The sequence below is a fragment of the Gigantopelta aegis genome, chromosome 6 (assembly GCF_016097555.1).
Source record: "Gigantopelta aegis isolate Gae_Host chromosome 6, Gae_host_genome, whole genome shotgun sequence".
Lineage (NCBI taxonomy): Eukaryota > Metazoa > Mollusca > Gastropoda > Neomphalida > Peltospiridae > Gigantopelta > Gigantopelta aegis.
In genome coordinates, this window is record NC_054704.1 from 80,723,484 (window position 1) to 80,750,116 (window position 26,633).

General features: G+C 36.1%; 1 protein-coding gene across 6 annotated transcripts in view; it reads right to left on the reverse strand.

Annotated features, from left to right (window-relative positions):
• Positions 1-26,633, reverse strand: part of LOC121374232 — a 90,110-nt gene continuing 63,477 nt past the window's right edge. For 3 of the 6 annotated variants that reach the window (XM_041501231.1, XM_041501233.1, XM_041501232.1), the window contains 5 exons: positions 16,922-17,050; positions 6,580-6,782; positions 4,826-4,975; positions 3,894-4,112; positions 1-1,821 (listed from right to left, as the gene is read on the reverse strand). In XM_041501231.1, coding sequence (XP_041357165.1) covers positions 1,673-1,821; positions 3,894-4,112; positions 4,826-4,975; positions 6,580-6,782; positions 16,922-17,050 — 850 coding nt within the window. In that variant the 3' untranslated portion in view covers positions 1-1,672. Of the gene's footprint in view, positions 1,822-3,893; positions 4,113-4,825; positions 4,976-6,579; positions 6,783-16,921; positions 17,051-23,340; positions 23,783-26,633 lie in introns of those variants that run through there. The other 3 variants (XM_041501234.1, XM_041501236.1, XM_041501235.1) reach the window with 2 other exon arrangements.

The following is a 26,633-nucleotide window of genomic DNA, read 5'->3' on the forward strand; positions in this document are numbered from 1 at the left end:
TAAATAAAACACAAATTTTAATACATCATAACAATATTTTGGCTTAAATTGCTGAATGTGTATATAGCGCCGTGTTAAACAGTTGAAAAATACAGAGAAGAAATGCTGTCACTTCAGTTCAACATATCACGCCTGAAGATGTGATTTTTGTTCTTCTTACAACTGAGGTATCTTATGTCCTGACAAATGTAAGCACAATACAATAATTAATCTTCAGAACTGGTCCATTAAGAGTCTTCATACATCTCATGTATTCAGTGCTGGTTTCCATCTTGCATGAATGTCGCATAATGATTTCCGATGCTTCTGGACAAAGAGTGAATATGCAGCAAATGAATGACAGAATGAAATATCACAGATAACAGGAAAGTAATACTATAAGTCTGACCTCATTGAGGTGAAGTTGATATAGCAGCAACTTAACAATGCCTAACCAGGTTTTTTCTTGGGGTTTTTTGCACATTTAAAAAATTTTCCAGTCAAACAGAATCATAAGATTTCAATGTGGTGTTCAGTATTGTCTTATTGTATTGAGTGATTCTACAGAACATCAAGTCTATTCCTTCTTCAGTAGTCATTCTATTCCTTCTTCAGTACAGTCATTGTATTCCTTCTTCAGTACAGTCATTCTATTCCTTCTTCAGTAGTCATTCTATTCCTTCTTCAGTACAGTCATTGTATTCCTTTTTCAGTAGTCATTGTATTCCTTCTTCAGTACAGTCATTGTATTCCTTCTTCAGTAGTCATTCTATTCCTTCTTCAGTACAGTCATTGTATTCCTTCTTCAGTACAGTCATTGTATTCCTTTTTCAGTAGTCATTGTATTCCTTCTTCAGTACAGTCATTCTATTCCTTCTTCAGCACAGTCATTGTATTCCTTTCATGGTACACTCTTGCATGTCTGCATTGAGATTCTGTACAACAGCCACAAGAATCTTGACATCTGCTCCATCTGTGGAACCATGCTTATAAATAAACCTTCAAGACTTTAAGTAATGTCTACAGACCTTTCTTATGGGTGAGATTTTATTAAAGCATCAAGTCTAAGACATAAAAGTTTCACAAGCACTGGGCCAGCTAATAGAGATGTCCCACTGAAATGAGATTTGGCACAACAGCAATTAGAGTTCAGCTGTTCCATCCCTCTGTGGAGGAACTGTGCCAATAATATCAACAAAATACCAACAGAGGCAGCTCCACTGTTTTTGTTGGCGAGTTCCTGCACCTTGTTAAAACCATACCAAGAGACATTCCATTCCTGTGGTTTTGCTATTGTTATGAATTCTTGATGCTCAAGCCACTATTTTACTGCATTCTTAAGTGTCATACTCCCTAACATAAGCTGCCAAGCATGGAATGGAAATATCAGTAGTTTTTTCAATAATACTTCAGTAATGTCAACAAACAAAAATATCTTAATCACTGGATTTTTTTTTCATTTTCATTAGACACAAAAATTAATCTATACTGTAACAAAATGACTGATCTCTGGTTGTATCGATAAGATCTTTTCAGGGTTTTTTTTTCTTTTCTTTTCTTTCCATGAACATATTATCATGTGCAATAACAAGACTGGTGACATCTTATACAAGGCTGATATTGCATGTTCATTGCTGCCAGGTTCACACTAACGTGACACAATGGAAATTCTTATTTTAAAAAAACATATGCATCATGAATCACGATCTGCCTTTGACTTTTTCTTAATTTTCTTAGTTCGTTCCCATCTAATCGTCTCCGATTCAAGAGAAGATAACTCTATTAGTCTTTGCTGGAAGGAAGCCGGAGCTCCCGTCAAAGGATCACTGTACCTTGGTTCAACTGAAATTTAAAAAGCAAAATAAAAATTTTACATTTAAAAAAGAGAATAACAAATGAAGTGTTTTATTACTGGATAAAAAAAAAAAAAACTGTAAGAGCAAAGAATATAAGATTTTCGGTCTGAAAATGCAGAGCCCTAAATTAAGTGTATTTTGTCTTGCTAAAACGGGAGAATATACAACAATAATGTTCATCACTCTACCAAGTAATCAGCATTAAACTGACCTGTCATATTATATTTATGCATAATGTTCATCAGGGTACTAAGTAATCAGCATTAAACAAAACTGTCGTATTATATTTATTCATAATGTTCATCAGTGTACCAAGTAATCAGCATTAAACTGAACTGTTGTATTATATTTATTCATATTTATTTGTATTTTTATCACACATTTTTTATTTCCCGTTCAGATATAACAGACACTAAACAGATCACCAATCACTGTTGATGATAACTGATTTACCTGTGTAATCATATACGTAATTAGTGTGTTAAAAAGACACCAGTAATGGCAGTTTTGTCTTTGTTTCTGTGCTAATCACCAGTTTCTTGTTTGAAATTTGTTCAACAAACCAATAATGACTTTTTAAAATACATTCCACAACAAGAAGGGGCATAACTCTGTAGGACATCTGTCTTGGAGGGACAGTCGCCGTCATTAAATGCATTGAAAACACTTTAATAATTTATTTCAGTGGTGTGAGTTTATCCCTTCACCACATTCTTACAACTATTTCAGACCCAATGGATTGAAGTGTTTGCAAATACATGGGCATTAACTGAAGCAATTTTCAGTCCTTCATATTTGAGGTGCATGATTCTGCTTGCATGCCCAAGCACACTTTAATTTTATTTCAGCAGTGTTTTGTATTGTTCACTTAAAAATATGGTAATAGTGATGTGGGTTTTTTTAAAAAGAAACTGCTTTAAATCCAGCTGAATCCCAGTGTTTGAATATCATTTTTCTTAGAGCACATCGATTTATTAATCATCAGCTATTGGATGTCAAACATTTGGTAATTTTGACATATGGTCTTAGAGAGAAAACCCACCACATTTTTTCCATTAGTAGCAAGGGGACTTTTATATGCACCATCCCACAGACAGGAAAGCACATACCACAGCCTTTGATATACTAGTTCTGGTGCACTGGCTGTAACGAGAAATAGCCCAAAAGGTCTACCGATGGGGATCGATCCCAGACCAACCAAGCACCAAGTGAGACCTTTACCACAGGGCTATATCCCGCCCCTTTTTGTTAATATGTGCGAGCTTCACTTAAATGTTTTTTCTATGGCATGCAGATCATTCACCTGGAGCCTATGAAGTGATTATAGGTTGAAGGCCTTGGTTGGTATCAAAAAGATACTTCTTTACACCGATCACTTTACACTGCCCATTGGGCTATTTTTCGTCCCAGCTGTGGTATGTGCTATCCTGTCTGTGGGATGGTGCATATAACAGATCCCTTGCTACTAATAGAAAAACAGGTAGTAGGTTTCCTCTCTAAGACTATATGTCAAAATTACCAAATAATTGACATCCAGTAGCCGATGATTAATAAATCAATGTGCTCTAGTGGTGCCGTTAAACAAAACAAACTTTCTGTACACTCAGCTTGATGATATGGGAGAATATTAAGATTGGACTATACCAAATATCCATAATCCCATAGACAATAATGTTAACGTATGTGGCTAAAAATACTATATGCAATATATCAATCAAATTATGACAACTTTTCAACTGTTTTTCACTACAACCCCTCCCCCATAAGTATTAAATAAGAAAGTGGAACCTTTCATGGCTCATTTCCGATATAATCGAATGTTTTTACAATATCCATAGTTTTGTATAAAATTGTAGTCCTTAGTTTTACAGGTCCCTACGTAAGTGCATACATTTATTACAAATCTTTTTACAACAAATACTGTCACATATATTATCAATGGCAGGACTAATAGTATTAAATGTGCATTATTAAAAGTTAGGTGCTCATCAAATTTTGGTATCTATAGTGCTAGTTATATTAAAGTAACAGAAGTGTCCACTTGAGATGGGATTGTACCTTCTTTCTTTGACGTAGATTGGTTTTGGCTGCCCAGCAGTGGGCGTGCGGTTAGACCATTGGGACCTTTGCGGATGGGTTGGGCTGCCAGTGTGTTGTATGATGGTGGTAGTGCCAGTGACTTGGTGCTAGCTGTGGTGGTGGTGGAACTACGTTGCTGGACGTTAGGACTCCATATAGTTCCCATCGCTATAAGGTCTTCTGGCTCCCTTCCAACACCTGCAACGTAAAAATGGAACTTTATTCAGCAACAAATCTAAACAAGCAGCAACCAGCTCAAATCTAAACAAGCATCTCACACACACACACCACACATACTCTCTCCATCTCTCAATCAGTCTCTATCTAACTCTCGCTCACTTTTTCTCTCCATCTCTCAATCAGTATCTGTCTATCACTCACTCTATATCTCTCTCTCAGTCTATCTCTCACTCACTTTTTCTCCCCATTAATCTCTCACTCACTCACTTTTTCTCTCCATCTCTCAATCAATATCTCTCTATCTCTCACTCTATATATCTCTCACTCACTCTATCTTATCTCTCACTCACTTTTTCTCTTTATCTCTCAATCAATCTCTCTATCTCTCACCTTCTCTATCTCATACTCTATCTCTCACTCACATGTTCTCTCTTTCTCTCACTCACTCTATCTCTCTAAACTCTATCTGTCTCTCCCACTTTATTGCAATGAGACAAGAAATGAATAATTAAGACGTTAATTTAAAAGACACTTTATTGTTGGTCTAAGCCAACTGTACAAATATATTTTTACTGTCTACTGACAGACCAATAACATGTCCAAACATACATTTTCTTTTGATGAAAATTATCTTTTCTTTATTTATTTGTAACCTCTGTTAAATTTTATAGTTTTTGCAAAATAAAACAAAAGTAACATTACTCGACCTTAAAATTTTAATTAATACATACTTTGAAAAGACACATTATTTTTTGGATTGAGCAACTGGTCAGTCCTGATGAAATTTCCCCTCAAGCCATTAGGTCTGCCTTGGTTCTGCTTGTTTGTGGAGAATGTGTTTTTAATTGGCCGTAACTCATCTTTGTCATTATCAAAATTCACTGAAATGATAACAGAAAGAAAAACATGTTAAATTTTACCTGAAATATAAAATAAAATAATATGAAATAAAATACATTGTCTTAATGAATAAGTTATTCACAGGAATGTGAGAGGGGCTGGAACAAAAAAGCTTACTGCTCACATTGTTTCTTCTCAAGTCAAACAAAGACTTTCAAATAACATATCCTGGATAGGAAAAAATTGGCCAATCGCAGCAAAGCTGACGAAATCCAGCCACGGGAATGTACTACGTGTGAATACTAGTTGCGATCGCACGAATACTACTTTCGATCTAACTCTTGCATGTGGCGCGGCAGTCTCCATCAGCCAAAAGGCACGTCGGGCATTTCCGCATTTCCGCGTAGCTCTCACATCCCTGTAAATTCAGAATGCAATGATATTTGTCTTGAATGTATTATAAAGAAAATAAAAGATAGTTAAGCTAGATAGACATTGAAGCTTGTATTTACTTCTGTGTTACTTTTATAGCAAAGGGGCGAGCCGTAGCCCAGTGGTAAAGCGCTCTCTTGATGCATGGTCGGTTTGGGATTGATCCCCATCAGTGGGTCCATTGGACTATTTTTCACTCCAACCAGTGCATCACAACTGGTACATCAAAGGCTGTGGCATTTGCTATTCTGTCTATGGGATGGTGTATACAAAAGATTCCTTGCTGCTAATCGAAAAGAGTAGCCCATGAAGTGGGGATAGCGGGTTTCTTCTCTCAATATCTGTATGGTCCTTAACCATATGTCTGACGCTATATAACTGTAAATAAAATGTGTCGAGTGTCGTTAAATAAAACATTTCCTTCCTTCCTTTTATAGTATTTCATACTCAAACACATTAAAAAAAACACCCACAAATACAAACAAAACAAAAAACTACACTCATAGTTTTAATATTTGAATTAACAAAAAAAGAAATAAAAAAAGAGGACATACTGAAATCTTACATGTAAACAATAAAACAAACATTAGAAAAAATGCTGAGTTGTGTGTGTGTGTCTGTATGTGTGTCTGTGTGTGTGCATGCATGCATGCGTGCGTGTGTGCGTGTGTGCGTAACTCTTTCATTTAAGCAATAATATCTATCCCAACCAGTTATACGAAACAGTAAAATCAATCTCCACTGAGGGAATTCGAACCAGAGAACCTCAGTGTGAGAGTCCAGCACTAGCTATGAGCACTTTATACCAATGCCCACCCCCTTCCCACACAACCCCCTCACGTGATGCTTTGTCCCGGAGCTGTGGTCCACGGACAACTGAACTGCTATGAGTCCTGACTGTGTTATAATTGTATACACAGTGTCTAAGTTGGCTCCAAATGTAACAGTAAAATCAACCTCCACTGAGTGGATTCAACCAGACCCCCTGTTTGAGAGTCTACTACCAGTAGAAGCACTTTACACCAACAATACTTCATATATACAAATCTTTTACTTTTCTAGCAAAACCAAAATAAACAAGAATGTTAAATGAACAGTGATACTGACACTAAATCTTATTTGAAAAAAGTTGTATGAGGTTATGTTTCACTCAGCTGGGTTTAGCTCTCAGTACAGATATATGTATAACGGGAAACTTCAGAATGTAGCATACCTTTTTCTAAAGAAATGGATCGTCTAGAGTTGTTCTTGCCAGAGTGTTGTCGGTTCGATGCGTCAAATTCTCGAAATTTATTTTTCTCTTTTTCCCTGTCAAAGCAGACTAGATCAGTGGTGGTGAGGTCCCCGGCCTGTTTGTTCACGTCGGAATATGCTAGGTCAGCTGCTGTGTAGGGAACGGTCGGTGTGCTGGAAGAACTACAAAGAGAGACGAAAAACAGACTTAGTTAACAATGACAAATCATATCCTCAAAACTAAACTGAAGGGGAAAAGTGACAGTTGGTGTGCTTGAAGAACTACAAAGACAGCCCTCTACATTGCGACCAATTTGCTTACATATGCGACCTCTTGTTTTTTTCATTTGGCGACTAAAACGTATCGTATTATCTATATAAAAAATAGAAGTAGGCCCCATCTGGCTCCTAGATTGAAACGTTAACAGAGGGCTGAAAGAGAGCAAGACAGAGAGAGAAAAAAAAAGACTTAGTTAACAATGCCAAATCATGTTCTAAAAACTGAAGGAAAAAAAGCTACTGGTTGACATGTACTGAAAAACAAAACAATAAATGAAACATTTAGTGTAATAAACATTTGTATTCCAATCTGAAAACTTCTAAGTTGCATTTTCAAAAAAAGTAAAATATAAATATATGTGTACATACATGTATATGTATAGATGAATGAATATCCATTTCTTAAATACTTTTATTTTATTTCTTATTATTTTTGGTCTTCTTTTTTCTTTCTCTGTTATGGATACAGCCAAGCTGCCTATATGATGTCAGAATTGTGCAAGTTATAATGGAAGATGACATCACAATACTGTAGATTAGACATGACCATGCACTACATCTTTAGTATTTATTTCTGCTAATCAAACACAGCAGTTTGGGATTGGCCAACGAACTAATGTATATATTAAGGCTTCTCTATCTAGACATTGCATCTTTGGCCAGCCCACACCTACTGACCGATCCGTCAGTAGTCAGCGTTAACACAGACTCAAAGACTTTGTTGGTAGGTATATGATGAGGATAAAATTAACTCTTTTTTTCCTATCATCATTAAATAAATCAGTTAATAGATGTTCGCCTGAGGTACTCGATTTGAAGAATCGAACTCTCTCAACAAGTGCTCCACGACTGGTACTGGTATATCAAAGGCTGTGGTGTAAGCTATCCTCTTTGGGAAAAGTGTATGTGTCAGAATTAATTAACAAATGTATGACGTCCAAATGCTGATGATTAATACATCAGTGTGTTCTAGTGGTGTCATTAAACAAAACAAACTGTATATTCTAACAGATCCATCTAACATCCTACACCTTATATACTGCTCTATATTAAATACCACCAAATTATATTCCTTTTCTTAGGGTATTCCTTTTCCAAGTCCTGGTGTGGACAATAAAAAGATATAAAAAACATCACATATTGAGTAATGGCTGACTGGAATTAAAGTTGAAAAGACAGTTTACAAAAAAACCTTGTATGTATTAAGATTGAGATTATATAATAAAGAAATTACTACCATCGTGTGTTTCGGAATCGTCAACATCATAAATTAGGAATGAAAATAATGTATTATGCTCGCCAGTGGCTCCCATAATACAATTTTACACTCTGGTAATAACCTCATTATTATCCACATAGTTCAAGATATACAAGGAAATATAACCAGTATGACACACGTGTGCCATAATGATTTCACACGCACAACAAATGATGTAATTTTGGGAAGTGACATCATAATTTAATGCAGCTTCCCCAGTCTTAGCTCTGTGTAATCACTTACCAAAATGACGTCATTTTGTTGTATCTTTCTAGCTATGTTTGAAACATTTTGATATGATCCTTGCTATTCTTAAAAAATAATATTATGGATAATGTGGATAATAAATAAATTATTACACTCGCGTGTGAATCGTACTGAGTTTACGAAACTTGTGTCGGGCAATACAAGAATACTGACACTTGGTACATAAAATCAGTACAACGCGCAAGCTTGTGTAATAATCTCTCTCTCTCTCTCTATATATATCAGGTCATATGATGTACATCCATGGTGCAACTATACTACTCAAAAGAATTTAAGGGTCAGACAATATTTTCGACATTATTTTCTGAATGTCAATTATATTAGCTAGACCATAATGTCACGCATGGTACTGTTCCATTTTGACGAAAGTGGGTCTAAGCAACCCATAAATGAATTAAAATCCACTGTCATTGACACTGTCGACTAGTTCTAATGGCGAAAACATGCTTACATTTGCACGTAAATTAGGGCGAAAGCGAAAGGTCTGCTAAGTGCCCATAACTTGCTTTTTCACATAGCGCTTCATTTGCACGCTTTGCACGTGTATTCCATGTTCCCAATGCTGAATTTCCGTATAATTGGAGCTTGCGTTCGTGTACTGTGCACACTCCAAATTCGACAATGGTACGACTTCAACTGACTATCGGAGATCGAGGAAGGGCTATTACTTGGCTTCAGGATGGCAATACGCAAAGAAATGTTGCTCTGAGACTTGGTGTCAGTCAGAGTGTTGTTGGCCGACTGTGGCAACGGTACCAAGCAACGAATTCTGTTTGGGAAGACCCCGAAGCACTACAAATAGAGAGGACCGCTACATCACCAATATGGCTCTACTTCAACGCACAACCACTGCACGCCGATTACGTGACAATCTGCGGACTGCGACTGGAACTCGAGTGTCTGATCAAACCATACGCAATCGTCTGAGAGCCAATAATCTACGCTGCCATCACCAGGCTGTTCGACCACCACTCCTACCACGTCACAGAACGGCCAGACGTCACTGGTGCATGCTTCATCTGCGGTGGCAATGTGTTCAGTGGGGTCGAGTGATGTTCACTGATGAGTCCAGGTTTAGTCTCCAGTTCAACGACGGTCGGGTTCGTGTCTACAGACGTTCTGGGGAGCGCTTCGCTGACGTTAACATTAGACAACGTCACCGGTTCGGTGGTGGCAGCGTCATGGTGTAGGGCGGCATCTCTATCCACCACAGGACCCCCCTCTATATGGTGGATGGCAATCTGAATGGAATCCGCTATTTGAATGAGATTATCCGGCCGTTGGTTCTCCTAGGCCTTCAGCAGATTGGCGGCGGGGCAGTTCTGCAGGATGACAATGCCAGACCCCACCGCGCCAGGGTGGTAACGGACTTTCTCAGACAACAAGGTATCGCCAGGATGGATTGGCCAGCATATTCGCCTGACTTGGCCCCAATAGAGTACGCCTGGGACAAATTAGGCAGGAGAGTTTGGGATAACCATACCCCTCCGGCCAACCTTCATGATCTGGGTCAACTTCTTATGGCAGAGTGGCAGGCCATTCCCCAAGAGTTCTTCAGACGTCTGATCAACAGCATGAGGCAACGATGTGTCGAGTGTATTCGCGCCAGGGGTGGATTCACACACTATTAAACAAATGTTCTAATGTGTAAAATCCATGTTTGACAACCTTCAACTTTGACAGCATGTCATGTGACTTTCTTGTATACAGTGACGTTTATTTGTGGTTTTTTGTAAATATGGAACAATAAAAAAAAAAATTGGTGTAGTTTACATCATCAATCTAATACACTCTGAAACTTATTTGGTTATAAATTTTTGACCCTTAAATTCTTTTGAGTAGTATATAAACCAAGTTTCAGTTTACCTTGAAATGGTGAGACAAAAATTATGCATTGTGCCAATCTTTGTTTATTAATATTATGTTGAATATTTGAATTTAACTACTCAGCTAACCATGAAAATTTGTTTTCAAATCTCAATTTTTTTATGGTGGAATGTCCGAATAAAACAGAATTAATTTGGAAACGAGTCAAATCAAGTTTAGAAACATGCTTTAAATCTCACCCAGCTGATCACACATATATTTGATAGGAAAATCTTAATTTGTTGAGAAAATGTATCCACAAAACAGGTTTAATTTTCCACACCATGTAGCGAGGAAACAAGTCAACTCATGCACAGAAATCCGAACAGAACAATACATACTAATAGATGTGTATGTCCAGTCAGCTAAAGGTGAGAATTTGTAAGAAAACTAGTATCACAATGAATGGGCACTTGACACATTATTATAAATCACAACTTCCATAAACCTAGCAATTATAAAGATACCTGGTCTTCAATAAAAATGGTTCGAGAAACGGTATAACCTACTGGACAAACTAACCCACAAAATACATCAATGACAGCGGCAGATTTTATAGCCATTCAAGATATACTAGTAACCCAATAGCAAACAATCAAAACCGGTATCCAGGCACATATATTTATGATTCACTGCTCACAACAAGTGAGTATCCATTATCAGATATCAATTAAAACACAATATAATGGCTTTCCATTTCTGTACAACCAGTCGGCACGATGCCTGAAAAAAAACCTGTAAATCTAATATTAAGTCAAATCCACATGTGTAAATCGCTGGCACAAGCTACTGTATACTACGTAATCAGTTTTGTACATGATGTATAATTATGTATGTTCTATGGCTTACTGATCTGAAATAAAAAAAATTATTATTAAGTTCAGGTGTATGAGCAGTGTTCTGGATCCATGCCTGCAGTCAAACTTGCATGTCAGATTGCGTGCCAGCTTCAATCCAATTTCACGCCCAATTAACCCTAACTACAACATGAAAATTAGCCGGACATGAAATGGATCAATATAATAATGACTGTATGATGTTGTATTTTTTCACTCTCTCTCACTCTATTCTCTAACACCGATCAGGCAGGGTGCATGGTCACGTAAACAACATGGCAGTCTAAAACGTAAACCAGACACATTAGTAACATTACTCACTCACTAGACCTGTCTCCTATGTATTTCTGCAAGGGGTTCCTCACCACCCATGGAAGCTCCGGGTAGACAAAAACCCTCTTCTTCGACTTGGTCTGCATGACAGAGCATGGCAGTTCAGCAATGATCACCGTATGTGCCAGCTTGGAGTTGGTATCATTTTATCCAGCACAACAGCCAGCCTAACAAGCCACTGTGCCCATGGTTGGATGAATGAAACTGCCACAATTCACTGTGTGTACAGGTGCAATGGTTAGCTATCCCACCTCTGGTTATTAGAACCAGTGAAAGCAAGAGGAGAAGGGGCACTTTCCCTGTTGTCACTTTTGTTTACCTTGACTGCCACACAGTGGAAACAAGGTCAGCAAGGGAAGTAACTCCTAGTGATTATTATCAGTGGTGCACTGAAGTTGAAGAAGCAATAGAGTAGCAGGGTTGGGTCTAGACGGACACATGTCTTATTTATGTTGGTACAAGGCACAATAAATTAAGCATGTGATATATACATGTTTGTTTGATGAAGGCAAGTGCTATATTAACATATGTCATGCAATGTGGTCTCATTACAAATTAAATTAATGTTTTTCTCCCTATATTAAATAAATGTTCTCCCTACAAAAAATAAACAAGAGTACTAGTGAGGTACATGATACGCCCGTCAGGAGTTTGTTGGAAAACCTTAGATATTAATGAATATGTTACATGTATGATTCAATTCTAATTATGTGAATATAGACAAATTATTTTATTTATTTGTATCACACAGACCTAGTAATTGTATGTGACACACCACCATCGCACATTGTTCCTACATATGAGGTTTGATGGTCCTGTATGCATCTGTATACAAGATATGATCCGGACAAGAATTTACTGTTATGTGCAATTAACAGATGGATGGATGGACTGACAGACAGACAGACAATGCCATACCATAATACGACCCATCTCAGATGGGTGTATAGAAATCACCACACCCCTCGACCCCAGCAACATCCAAATCTTTCAAACTACTAGTATTCAATTTAACATTTAGCTAGCCATCTACATAGCAGATATATTTTATACCATATAATATACACTTTACCTTGGTCCAGCAAATATAACATTGCTTTTGTCAATTCCAGTTTGGCTTGATGTTAAAACAAAAAGGAACCCCAAAAAGGGGGTTGGGGGGAGAAAGAAGAAAACTAGCTGTGTTGAAAACAGTTAAAATTGTCTATGTGTATGTGCCATTTGTAAAAACATTGGTCATTATACAAATAAAACAGCAATACACACCCATAATTTATAGTTATAGTTTATCCTACTAAACTCCATATTTGATTATTCTTTTGTTTTACTACTTAGAAATCCATTTTGTATGTGTATACTGTGAAAAAATTAATAATAATAATATTTTCAACTCAATGAGCAGACAATGTTCTTAACTAAGTGCAAATATTGCTGTTTTATTTATATCTTGACCAATGTTTTCACAATGTGCACATAAAAACAGAAATTTGTTGTTATTTCCAAAGCAGTTTTTTCTTGTCTTATTACATTAAGCTAAATTGGAATTATTGACAAAAAATAAACAAACACTTAAAATGTTTGCTATGAGAAGTGCACAAATAAATTTCTATAATAGATGACATTAAAAAAAAGTCAATATTTTATATGAATGAATCAATCGATGAAAGAATGAAATAAATGAGTTATTTATAATTAACACCCCAGGACAAAAATATATTGGCTTCTGTATGTCAAACAAAGGTAAATGTATATATAAAATGTACTATACATGCATTATGTCAGTTTGTACTGTAGGGTAAATACAGAACACATAAGTACAACTTCTTACAGCTAATACACCCAGATTACAGAGAAACAAAGCCCTGTTTCTTTTGACACTAATTCCCCTAACCTTCCAAGCACCGACTCTGAATATTGTTTCATTTATCCTGTCTGGACATTATGAAACTAGCATTGTTGAAAGTTAAAGTTTGTTTTGTTTAACAACACCACTAGAGCACATTGATATATTTATTAATCATCAGCTATTGGATGTCAAACATTTGGTAATTTTGACATATAGTCTTAGAGAGGAAACACGCTGCATTTTCCATTAGTAGCATTTAAGGGATATTTTATATGCACCATCCCACAGAAATGATGGCACATACCACAGCCGTTGATATACGGTACCAGTCGTGGTGCACTGGCTGGAACGAAGCATTGTTGAAGTTACATTACCAGCTTTAGAGGTGTATAATGGTTAAATCATGGTAGGTACTGGGTTCACATTCTGGTACTGTCTGCCCTACCCAGTGCAAGTTGCAATGGGTAGGTGTCAAACTACTATCCACTAACTTCCACTAACCCAGTGTCCTGGATAAACAGCCCAGATAGCTGAGGTGTGTGACCTGGACAGACCTGGACAGCCTGCTTGAACCATAATTGAATTTAATCAAGTTACATTTGCATGTTTTGGCAATCTGAGTTTTAAACATTTTATCTTACTAGCCACTCCACGCTGGGTGTCTCCATCAGCAGACTGACATAATCAGTGCCATTTTGTGATCTTTTGTCATGAAAAGTCATTCCAAATGCATCAAGTTGCTGGCAGTTTTGTGTGGTGTTACAATCAGTTTAATTAAAATTTAAAAAAAATTGAATATGGGAGTGGAGGAGGAAAGGAGATTTGTTCTGGTAAATTTAATGCAAACTAACTCAATGGTGGAGTAAGATCCCACTTCAAACAGACAGACTGGTTTGACATATCTGTTGGTATTAGTGTGTAGACTACTGTGGGTTTAGAGACGTCTAATCTGTAATTAAGATCACTGAATATCGTTTCTGTCAACTTACGTACTACATAGCATGTCATACACTCATAAACATGAAACTGAAGAGTTTTTCTGGAGGAAATGCAAGTTAATAATATATAGTAGTCATTTAGAGAAGTATTAACTAGAGCATGACAGACTTATAGATATTCTGACATTATACCACCACACACAACTCTGGAGACATAGAGAATAACTAGCTAATGATGTAGGATATTGGCTTTATCCTATGAAGGTAAGTCGAGCAGAATTTCTCATTCCGCCTGAACAGGACAAAGCCGATATCCTACATCATCAACTAGTTATTATCTTTATCCTGCAGACCATAAAAATTGAGGGGAAAAGCTATCATTTCTGTTATTTTAGCTACATTGTATGACAGGTCTAATGAGCGATTTTGTAATGTAATGTCAAAAGTCATAATCTGCTAGTGTACATTTATGACTGTGACTTAATTGGTCATCATAATCAGTCGATAGAAATAGTGGCTGCAAGATAAATTATGAAAAACATGCATCAGACAAGATATTCCGTTGCTGTTTATTTTGTAATATATGAACTACAAGCCACATTACATGTAAGGTGCAGTAAATCACATCTTAAAGGGACATACCCTAGTTTTAAACACATATATTAGACTATTAGAACCGTTTATGATAACTGAAATCATACTTTACTTAGATTTTATTGTTTAGCTTATCCATTTCCATACATTCAGTGTTTTTGGTCATCCTGGTGGTTTTAATATCACAAAATGCATTTCTCATATTTTTAAAAATGCATGTGCATCTGAGAAGAAACAGTTATGGAGTCGAGTTTTAGTCCGTTTTTAGAGGGTATTTCACCATTTCAAAGTCACAGACTCATGTTTCACTCAATTGTAACTTTATCCAAATGTGTTACAGGTTTGTAGATTAACTAAACTTAGTGTTAATTTTCACTGGTTGAAACTAGGGCATGTCCCTTTAAGATATACAATTAAAAACATATTAAACAAAGTCTCATAAAGACTACTAGAATGCACACACACATTGCCAACATTTTTTTCAATATTGTTGGCATGTGCAGTAACCTATAACAAAAAAAAAAATCTATGTACAGTATGTGCAATTCAATAAATATGCCAATAAAAGTACCACATTGGCCAGGTGGTGATATATATAGAGGTGAAATCTGAGGCTTGCCGAGGATTTTTATACTTTTATCAACGAGTGCTGATAAATTATGATATCACAAGATATGAGGAGGATATTCTTTTTATCATCCATTATTATTCTTTTCATTGTGACAATTGTAAACAACGTCAGTAATATGGGTTGAATGTCATTATATTTGGCAGCAGTAGACTCGTTAATTAGCAGAATGACAGTGGCGTGACGTCACTGATGATAAGTTTAGCACTGAAACATACGCAGTAACGTAACAAAAGAAGAGATAATCTCCTAGGAGACTATCGCAAATTCTAGTGCCAGCGATATCTCCTACAAAAGCCTTCAATGGATGATAAGATACCATAAAGACATAACCTGTGGGAAGAAACAGTGTCAATAAACACAAGAAACAATAGAATGAACCAATTTATAACATAATATAATTACTTGTAACTAAATAACATTAAGAGTTTCAGGACTCACAGTGGAACATAAATATGGGTTAGCCACTTTTCACATATTTAGGGTAGTTCCTTGAAATTTTATTGTGGTTAATTCAAAGAATATGTTGTTAGCCAAAGACTACATGTTGTAGTCACTTTGTATAAAAATTAGCAATTAGCTAATTTGGCAATGGACAGGGTGAGCCCCAAGTTTTAATCTACAACAGCTGCAGGCTTAACATTTTTTAGTCATTTCATTTATAATGTAACATTAGTTTGTGGATATATAAAAAAAACTGAAAAATGGTTCTGGATTCAAAATCACACTACAATATGTTTCACCAGTCTTTATTATTATTATTATTATTATTATTATTGGGATTCTTATTTTGTTATTTTGGACATGCGGTACCAAGCAGTGCGGGGGGCTCCCCCAAGAAAGTAAATGGGTTAGGTTTAGGGTTAGGATTAAAAAAAGAAAGAAAGAAATGTTTTATTTAACGACGCACTTAACACATTTTATTTATGGTTATATAGTGTCAGACATATGGTTAACGACCACACAGATATTGAGAGAGGAAACCCGCTGTTACCACTTCACAGGCTACTCTTTTCGATTACCAACAAGGGATCTTTTATATGCACCATCCCACAGACAGAGTAGTACATACCACAGCCTTTGATATACCAGTTGTGGTGCACTGGCTGGAACGAGAAATAGCCCAATGGGCCTACCGACTGGGATCGATCCCACACCGACCATGCATCGAGCGAGAGCTGTACCACTGGGCTATGTCCCACCCCCAGGGTTAGGATTAAGAAAATCATACAGTAATGATAAAGAGTCATTAATTTTTTCAAAAGGTTAACTTAAAAAAAAAATTAATCTGCCAAAACATTTGGGTATAGCCCCATACCCGTTTTACCCTCTGGCAGAAACCCTGTAGATATGGTTGACATACCCAGTACCATAATCCCAAGATACACTGGTAAATACTTTTTGGAATTACTCCTTTCATATGTTGCTTCAATATTGGACATGACACTAAAAATCCAAATTCAATAAACAACTGTACCTTCTGACGTGTCCATTATTAGCTGATTGGGGCCGATTCCTGAAAGCGAGGTATTTGTTTTCCCCCAACAACGAGTAAGAACATCTCTTGCCGTATATTTTCCGGAGTGGAGAATTTCTCATACTTCTGCTACAGGTTTTACATCGGGTTAAAGAAGAAGTGATGACTATGTTAGATGGCACCATGGTGAAACAGTAACATATATCACAGACAAAAAATTGCTTAGCCAAGCTACTAATATCAAGTCAAATGATGGTGTGATTAATTAACAAGATTTAATATTAATCTGTAAATTGGTCAGTGCAGAGACTCCAATCAACATGTTTGATTAGTAACCACAGACACTTGAGCTACAGATCAATGAATAGCAATGTCAAGGAAGATGTTATGTTTCCAAATGTTTTCCAAACCGTCTACATCGTCATACAATTTAATGTTCACAAGCTTGTCTGGGCACCAACAGTAAACTGCATTGCTCGCCAGTAAAGAAAGGTTATTTGGTTATGATCTGCACCATATCACAACAAGATAAATTGACCTTACAGAAAAATGTTTTCATGCAACTCTTGCATTATAAAGCAATTTTCTTTCACCTTTTGCCTAATCAAATGTTAACTGAAGGAATTAGGATTTGGAATTGTCCATGGATTCTAAAGCTTAAACATTTTTTTGGGGACAACAATATTCAAAACGTTACTTACAAAAGCTGCTAATACCTTGGTATACGAGATCAACAATGGCTGTATTATCCTGTACGGCTAAACTTTTACTTGCCCCAGTGTTTGTCCAGGGTCTAATAAAACACGACTTTCAATCCCCCAATATTGATTTATTTCTAAGGCACACCTTTTTTCACCAGCAGTCTAGTGAACTACACAACTGTTTAGTGACAAAAGGTACGATATGCGTATCACCAAACATTCACAAAGTTGTCAGGTAGATATGCAAATTACAAACAGCCCTATTTAAAAATAATCAATTAATGCTCAAACGTGTATAAAATATTCTGTCACTGTATATTTTTGTATTCGACAGATGTAAAGTAAATGAAATAAAATTTTATATAGTTGCTTCGTTTTTTCTTTTTTTGTTTCTTTAAAGTAGAATAAAACATAAAAGAATTCAACAATCAATAGTAGAGTAAAATAGTACTAAGGTCAAAGACAGTCATTTTTCGCACCCTTGTTTTGGCTCCATACACAATAAATATATCTCACCATAATTTCACCTGAAATCCATATTTCGTAAAAGGTACAATTTTTTAATCACAAGATTTTCTTCAAACACATTTAGGTGCATTAGTAATGTTAGAAAAAAGCCCAAATTCAATAGCCATTTTGCTTTGGAATTTATCCAGCATTCTGAAAACAGAAACATCATGTACTTGGTTTATGGTTATCGTAAGGAGATGCAAAGTGACGTCGTTGGAATATTGAAGTCATTCAATTCAAAATAAGCTATATTATTATAATACTTTGCCACATTAAAATAAAAACTGGTTTACTAACCTTGATCACTGTCAAAATTCTATAACATGTAGACGTTGTTTACAGGTTAGTATTTTTTTTTTTTTTTTTTAATTCTGCACAAAATATTACGTTTAAGTTTTAAAAGATGAAAGAAATAAAAAGTACCTTTTGTCAAATATATCATATAAAAAAACTTACCATTGGATATGCTATGTTTATTGTGTACAAAGCCAAAACAAGGGTCCGAAAAGTGACTGTTGTCGACCTTAGTAAGTACATTGATACCAAGATACCTGGGTAATTGCATATAAAAAATCGTAAACTCAAATGAGGCCATACATGACATTAAGATTAATTATGATTAATTAAGTTAAGATAAGACTAGAACTTACTTTCTCAAAATAATTATAAAATAAACCTAAGTTTATTAAGATTTTTTTCTGGAGGGGTTGGGTGGGAGTGGTGGTGATAAAACAAAAAATGGAATAATAGCAGTACTTATATGAAGACAAAGTTGGGTTTTTGGTTTTTGAATCGTTTATAGTTTGAGTGAATAATGTTCAGTAAGCTTTTCCACCTCCCAGCACAGTGGATCCATTAGGCTATTTTCTGTTCCAACCAATGCTCCATAATTTCAAAGGCTGTAATATGTGCCATCCTGTCCATGGGGGAAATGTATATAAAAGAGCCCTTGCTACCAATCAAGAGTAGCCTCTGTGCCAGAATCCCAATAGCCATCACAAATGCTTGGAACCTTTCATATACATTTTCCAGCAGACGTGAGAATACATATCATGGGACTTGATGTACCATATATCTTCACCTGTAAGTCGATCTCACCTATAAGCAGAGTTCCTAATTTCAAGCCCTGAAAACATAATTTTTATTGATCTGTTTATAAGTCGACCCATGAAAAATAACTTATAAATATTGAAGTATTTCATACTTTCAGCAAATAAGAACCATAAATGATATTTGAACAAAATAAAATTATTTTAGAAACATTGGCTTTGTACATCGCAATGTTCCTTTCCAATGTGACAACATAGCATCAAAAGGAAATATGCCCTTAGTAGATGGTGAAGGGTGGTTTCACTGTTACATTAGAGCACTGTACAGCATGGTTTTGTGCACAGACAACAACTTCATTTATTAAGAGATCACTACAATATTCAGGAAAGAAGGCAATGGTTTATTTAATGATGAACTCAACACATTTTATTTACAGTTATATGGCATTGGAACGATATCCAGTGTATAACTGAAAGTACAATCACATGTATTGATGCCATTTTAACAATGTAAGGAGAATAACTCTGTTCTGACCCTCTTATAAGTCGACCTCCCAAATTATATCTAAAAATATTTTTGGGTGAAAAACGTTTTATATAGGTGAAGATATACGGTACCAGTCATGAGGCACTGGTTGGGATGGGGATGTTTAAAAGAATTATCATGGATGAAACAACCCACCGAAGGCAATTTTAACCATGCCTATATGGCAATTTTTAAAAAATAACATTTTCAGCAAATAAATATGATTAAAAAGTTATTTTGCTGTATGTAGACATATTTCAAATGTGCAAATGTTAAATATTGGCAAATAATGTACACCAGGTGTATGCAATTTATATCTCAATGACGGCAATTGCTGTCAGTGCCGGTGCTATCGTTAAGTTCTATACCTATTGTAACTTCTAATATTGCTTAATTTATTGCCAGCAGAAATTACCATATGACTAAGTTTAATTTAATTATAATAGTATGGACTAGATAACATAAAAATTATGAATTTTTTTCCAAATTCATGTTCATATACTTCATATTATCAACTGTATACTTTACACACACAACACAATAGCTCCAAGAATTCAATACAAACACTGTTATATTCGCCATTTTTTTGCCAAACATTTCTAAGAGATTAAGCAGTTTAATGTCACATGTTTGAGTACAGCATTCCATAAAAACAATCCCAAGTACACATACAGTCAAACCTGTATATAACGGCCACCCAAGGGACCTGACAAAAGTGGCCGTTATAGAGAGGTGGCCCTTATATACAAGTTCAAAATTAGAACCCATATATTAAAGAATATCACAACTGTCATAAGAAAAAGATGTCGCATTTTTAAACCATTCCCACACTAGCTTGTTTATGTCATCCTTGCCTGTTGCTTTCTTCTGCCTTTTTCTTTCGGCTGAAACATTATTGTCAAAATCGGCCAGAACATCAGCTTTGCTTTTTAAAATAGACTTAATCTGAAAACGTCCTACATCAAAATAATCGGCGATCTTTCGGCAATTCTTTCACCAATTCATGTTTATTTACCAATCATGACTGGCTAGAAACAATGAAACACCTAACATAATACCTCATTTGTTTAGTTTCTCGAGACTCAATAGAGTGACCATACATACAGATTACATTATGTACAGCCAATGGGAAGTCGTCTACTATTCAGTGAGGATGCTAAGAACCAATCGAATTACCCCACCAGTAACTGCGTGTCACGGAAGTTACTGAGTGTCCGTTTGTTTTTCAGTTACGATCAGAGAATTACAATGGAACTTTACTTTGACAGAAAATAAACCCAAAGCTTTTACATGACATGGCCATATAAACACATTTAATTTATAATTTTTAAGATGATTGAAAAAGTAAAGACAATCAGGGTCAAAACATAAACCAAAAAACGTCTTTACGACGATCATCTTGTGACCGTTATAACAAGTTCAACCTGTGATTTTGGGTGAAAAATAGTGACCGCTGGCCGTTATGGACAGGTAACCGTTATGTACAGGTCAAATAAAGAAGGAAATGCATTGGGGGGATTTATAGTGGCCGTTATAGGCAGGTGACCATTATGTACAGGTGACCGTTAGACCAGGTTCGACTGTACATGAAATCCAAAAATCAAACAAAATGTCAGAAGAGAGATTGCATTCATGTCGATAAACCAGAGCACAAGAAAAATATGTGTACCTTTCCATACATATATAGTCTCAACCTACAGAATTACATATGCAAACCTTATAAAGGAACTGAACTTCAACATCTTATTTCCACTCGTCCCTTTCTACAAGGACCATAAACTAAACACAGACGAAAACCTCTTCCAAATCTTGTTTAGATTAGCATGTTAAATCTTTACCTTACAGCCCATCAAAGACTATTCCGTTTTGAACTGAGAGTCACAATATTAACACAGGTAACTATATTGTTCTTCAAGTACAGGAGTTGTACTTGAAGCCGTTTTTTTTACAAGGACAACCAATCAATTAAGATGTCAAGGAAGTTTATCAGATAAATGAAAAGACCAATCGTGTTTAGGTCTAAGGGTGTAATGATATACTCAAGTATTATTCGGTACACTGAACAGTGACCTGTATTGTAATTGCATTCGTATTCGTCACTAGCTGAAAACAAATAGATGTATACATAAATGCATGTGTAATGCTTACTGTACAATTTATATATCTGATTCATGCCATTAACCAGATCGCAACACTGATTTGATTGTTTTTGGTGTTGTCTTTTTTGTGTGTATTAGATCAAGCTCATAGATTTGTGTAGTACCAGCCAGACTGTACGTAATTTAGTAATTTACGAGGTCGAGTAGTCTCGGTCAACCAGCCTTATGTTCCAAACCCAAGAATCAGGGATGATCATATTTTATTGGTGTATGCAATGACACTTAATATGCAAATGTTTAAATGGCTGGCTTATGGCTGATCATAGCAAAATACATGCTACAATTTGTATGATTCTTAAAAAGAGCTCTGACAAATACAAACACAGTTTTAAATTGCTAACAGACGGTGGCGTCGTGGTTAGGCCATCGGTCTACAGGCTGGTAGGTACTGGGTTCGGATCCCAGTCGAGGCATGGTATTTTTAATCCAGATACCGACTCCAAACCCTGAGTGAGTGCTCCGCAAGGCTCAATGGGTAGGTGTAAACCACTTGCACCCCCCCTCACCTCTGACACAAATCGTACGCACACATAGACACATTAGTTTTCCTTAAAAGCTTTTCACTTGTATGTATTCATGGACATGAAAATATATTCGTATTCGTCAGCTCATATTTGTATTTTGGTCAAAGTTCTTTCATAACATTCCACCATCATTCTCAACTGAGTAACGTTGTTCTGCAGCACATACATTCACTTTTAGAATATGATTGAAGATTTGAAATGATTTGTATTATTAAACATTCATGCCCATATTTGGGGGAAGGAGACCAATATTGGGGTGGCCAACCCATACTATTTATGTATGTATGGTTTTATCAAATTTAATACAGTAAAAACAACACAAAAAGGTTTTTATTGGGGGGGGGAGGGGGGCATTGACCATATGCCAGCTCTAATGATGTCTGGCGAGCAATCACATGAAGTTTCAAATTAAATTAATTAGAAATTTAATTGCAAGGTCATCAATTTGCAGCTCTCCTAAAACTTTACAGGCAAATATGAAATGGACTGGCAGTGTTTAAAATAAGCACTTGTCCATTTGTCCTGGCAATTGAAAATGTGCTTGGACAAATATTTTTTACCTCAATGGTTGTCCTACGGACAAGTAAACATTTTTAATGCAGTTTAATTTTTAGCAGTAAAAATCATCGTCCTTGTATATGAATGAAACAAAAAATATATTTGGAGAAGTGAAAATAGTGGTGGATAAGTAGGTTTCTAGATGTACTTGTCCTGTGGACTAGTGAACATTTTTTTCTTCTTTCTATCACCGAACAGGAGTGATCGCTTGGCTTTCTTGATAAAGACTGTACAGAATTTTAGCTCAATATTTTGAGGCATTGCTAAAAACAAAAACCAGAAAACTGTAATATATAACATGTGTGACAGATGGATAGATAGACAGATGGAGATAAAACCTATAGACCTCCCCCATCCAACCGGTCGGAGATGAAACAGCAAGACATACTCACACGAAGCCTGGCCTGTTTATCTTGAGAGGAGCCCATATTTTGTGTTGTTCTCTTTTCTCAAGCAGCAGCTCTGCTTCCTTCAGCTCTGCCTCCCTCAGGATGCAGTACTTTGAATTGGGGAGTCGGCACGAACACGACACCGGACAGTCCTCCGAGCGTCGGCCGCAAATTCGCGAAAGTGTCTCTAAAATAGCGAGTTGCCTCTCCCTGACACCAAAACTTGGAAGCATGGCTAAACTAGATGATACCATAACGTCATTATGGTAATGGACTTCTCTCCCGACAAGCTTTCTCCAATCTCAATATGCAGATGAAGCTATTTGTCCATAATCCCCTTTCACTGATGAGGACATTAAGTACTGACGTAACCAAACACCCAACTGCGAGCTTTTAACACAGGCCAGTGAGGAGTTGGCACATTATTCCGTCTTGCTAATGCAGTTATAGTGTTATTCAGTTACAACTTTCAATTCTTCACACAAAAAAAACAACCTAGTCCAATTACAATTTTTATTTCAGTAACAGTTAAACGAAGGCCGAATAACTGTACACAAACGATATATACATGTATATATATATATCACTATAGTAAATTGTCTCTGTTTACAGCAATATCCAAAATGAAATCCTCAGTGCCCTTCAAATAATGCAGTATTCCATAGCTTAATCCATTAATATTTACTTCTCTACTGACAACTAAGAAAAGTTGTTTCTGACCAGACAAAACGTTTTTAGTGTCCATGAAAAGTTCCTTTAACGGGTGGCAATAATTCAATGTGCTGTGTCCTGTGTGATCAACATAAAGAAGATTTTACCATGTCAATGGCATACTTAAAACATGGTCGGGCATGTACATGTATATAGCGAGCTAGCAGGCACACTTTCGTATACATTTTCTTCCACATTACTTCTCCTCAGTAAGCACATGATAGACAACTGTTCAATGCTTATGACAATAGGGCTTTGTGACTGGTGCACAGTCCGAGAGAAAACTCAATAATTTTGTAATAAATCCATAAATTTCCACAACCAGCAGTTACTTCAAGTAAGTAGTAAAAATATATTTTAAAAGAAATCTCGAAAATGATTTCTATATGTGGTAGTTATTATGCTGTGAACCGTGCGGACATTATTCTGTGGACCATGTGATCAAGCAAGTGGACATGGCTGAAGGGTCTGGATCACCAAAGGACTTGTATTGGTGTATGCTTAATCCAAATGGACATGGGTACCCCCAGTCTGCTTTCTTTTTCTGTTTTCCTTTCTTTTTTTATATAATATAGCAAAGAGGTTAACCCCTTCACCACATCCAAATATATTTATAATAACCTTATAAAAAGCATCTATATGGCAAATAATCATACAAAATAACAATTGCTTATACATTAGGAACTGTTCAAACAATTTCCACATGAAATGCTAATCATGCAGGGTTTTTTAAGACTCAGTCTGAATTGCCTTTTATAACAAATAACCCTGTGTCACCAACACTAACATGTTTTCCTGTTAAGTACAAATGAAATAGAAACAAGACTGTAATCCATTTTCATCTGAATATTACCCTTTAGTCTATTTCATACATTCAGCTCTAAGGGAATGAAGTTTGAATCTGAGGCCTAATTCAAAAAGGTCTCTTAGGCTCTGCTAGACAACAAAGCATCCTCTTTGCGAGATCGCAAAGTTGCGAGAGTTTAGTGAATTAGGCCCCTGATCTCAATATATTTGCAAAATGATTATCTTTTCCATGCAGTTACGTACTGACCCTGCTGTTTACAGAGAGCTATCGTATTGGCTCCCGATCACTCCTCTCAGACAGTTCAAGGAGAGTAACTTTTAGCTCCCCTTAGCATGTTAATTAAAATAATATATATAATACTACAAAAACATTAAATATCAGTGCTCAGTATGATAATATTTTAAATAGCTTCCTATAATAAACAATTAATCGCTCTCATCAAAACATTTCACAGCGAGTTTTGTAGTTACTAACATCAACAGAGAGATCTTTAGCCCTATCCTATTTATATGTGAGGATATGGTTTAAAGTGCCCTTAGTGTGGAAAACGATCAATTTTCACATCCAAGCAACCACCAAATATGGTGTCAAAAATACACACACTTTTCTACACCTCACAACTTGATATATAAAGCAAATTACCAAAACAAAAACATGTTTTGGAAAGATCATGCAATTGGAGAAGAAAAACATGAAAGCAGATCAAGTTGCTTTGGTGTTGCACTAACTTTGCATGTTTGTTATTTGTTACATTTAATTAACAGCAGCTAACCCAAATAGATGTATAAGTTGGGAGAATCAACAGAGCACCCATATCAGTGTTGGATAATAATATGATATAAACCAATTATAGTAACAAATCTAAAAATGGTGATACTAGAGGTTCCAGACTTTCTATAACAATATTTAGTCAAATCTGAAAAGTAGACACACTAGCCACCAAAGATTTGTAACTACGTTAAGTAAGTGAAAAATTAACAATGAATCTGCCTAGGCATTTATGATATTATTTTTATTTTTATTTTTTTTAAAGTCACAAATTCATGTCATATTATGCTCACATAGTATTATAATTAAATATACCCGGTAAGTGATGGTGGTCAGCATGTTTGACAGGAACAGTGTTAGAATTTTAAAATGTTGGTTTGGTCCATACAGAACAAATAAGTTATTATTCATTGAAACAAAAAATAATTCAACATGTTGTCTTTCAATCCATCCGTCCATCTGTCCGTCCGTCCATCTATTCGTCTGTCCATCCATCCATCTGTCCATCTGTCCGTCCATCTATCCGTCCGTCTGTCCATTCATCCATCCATCATCCATCAGTTAAACAGTGGTCTATTTTTCCAAGTAACAATATTAAGAAATGTTCAAACCTTTTGGTATCGGTTGTCGTGAAGTTGAACAACTCCTTGGTTGGTGTCCCACGAAAGCGAAGCTTGAGGCTGTCGTAGGGTACCATGGCACATCTATAGTTCGTTGGAGGTGGCCACATAGGTAGCTGCATGGAGATCTACGCACATCTATTAACACACCACCAACTAACCATGCTAACATTCGCTCATTTTGTATTTCAAAATCAGCACACCTGATTGTTCATTTCGTTCGTAAAATCACTTGGTACATGAATGTCAGGGTAAGTAAGAGATTAATTATTCAAAACAGGTACTTATGATAAGCACCCCACAAAACAATGTACTGTAATTAATAATGCAATCAGCAGATTTTCCAGTTATAAGGTAGCTACTGGTAGTTCCAACACACGTGTGACTGG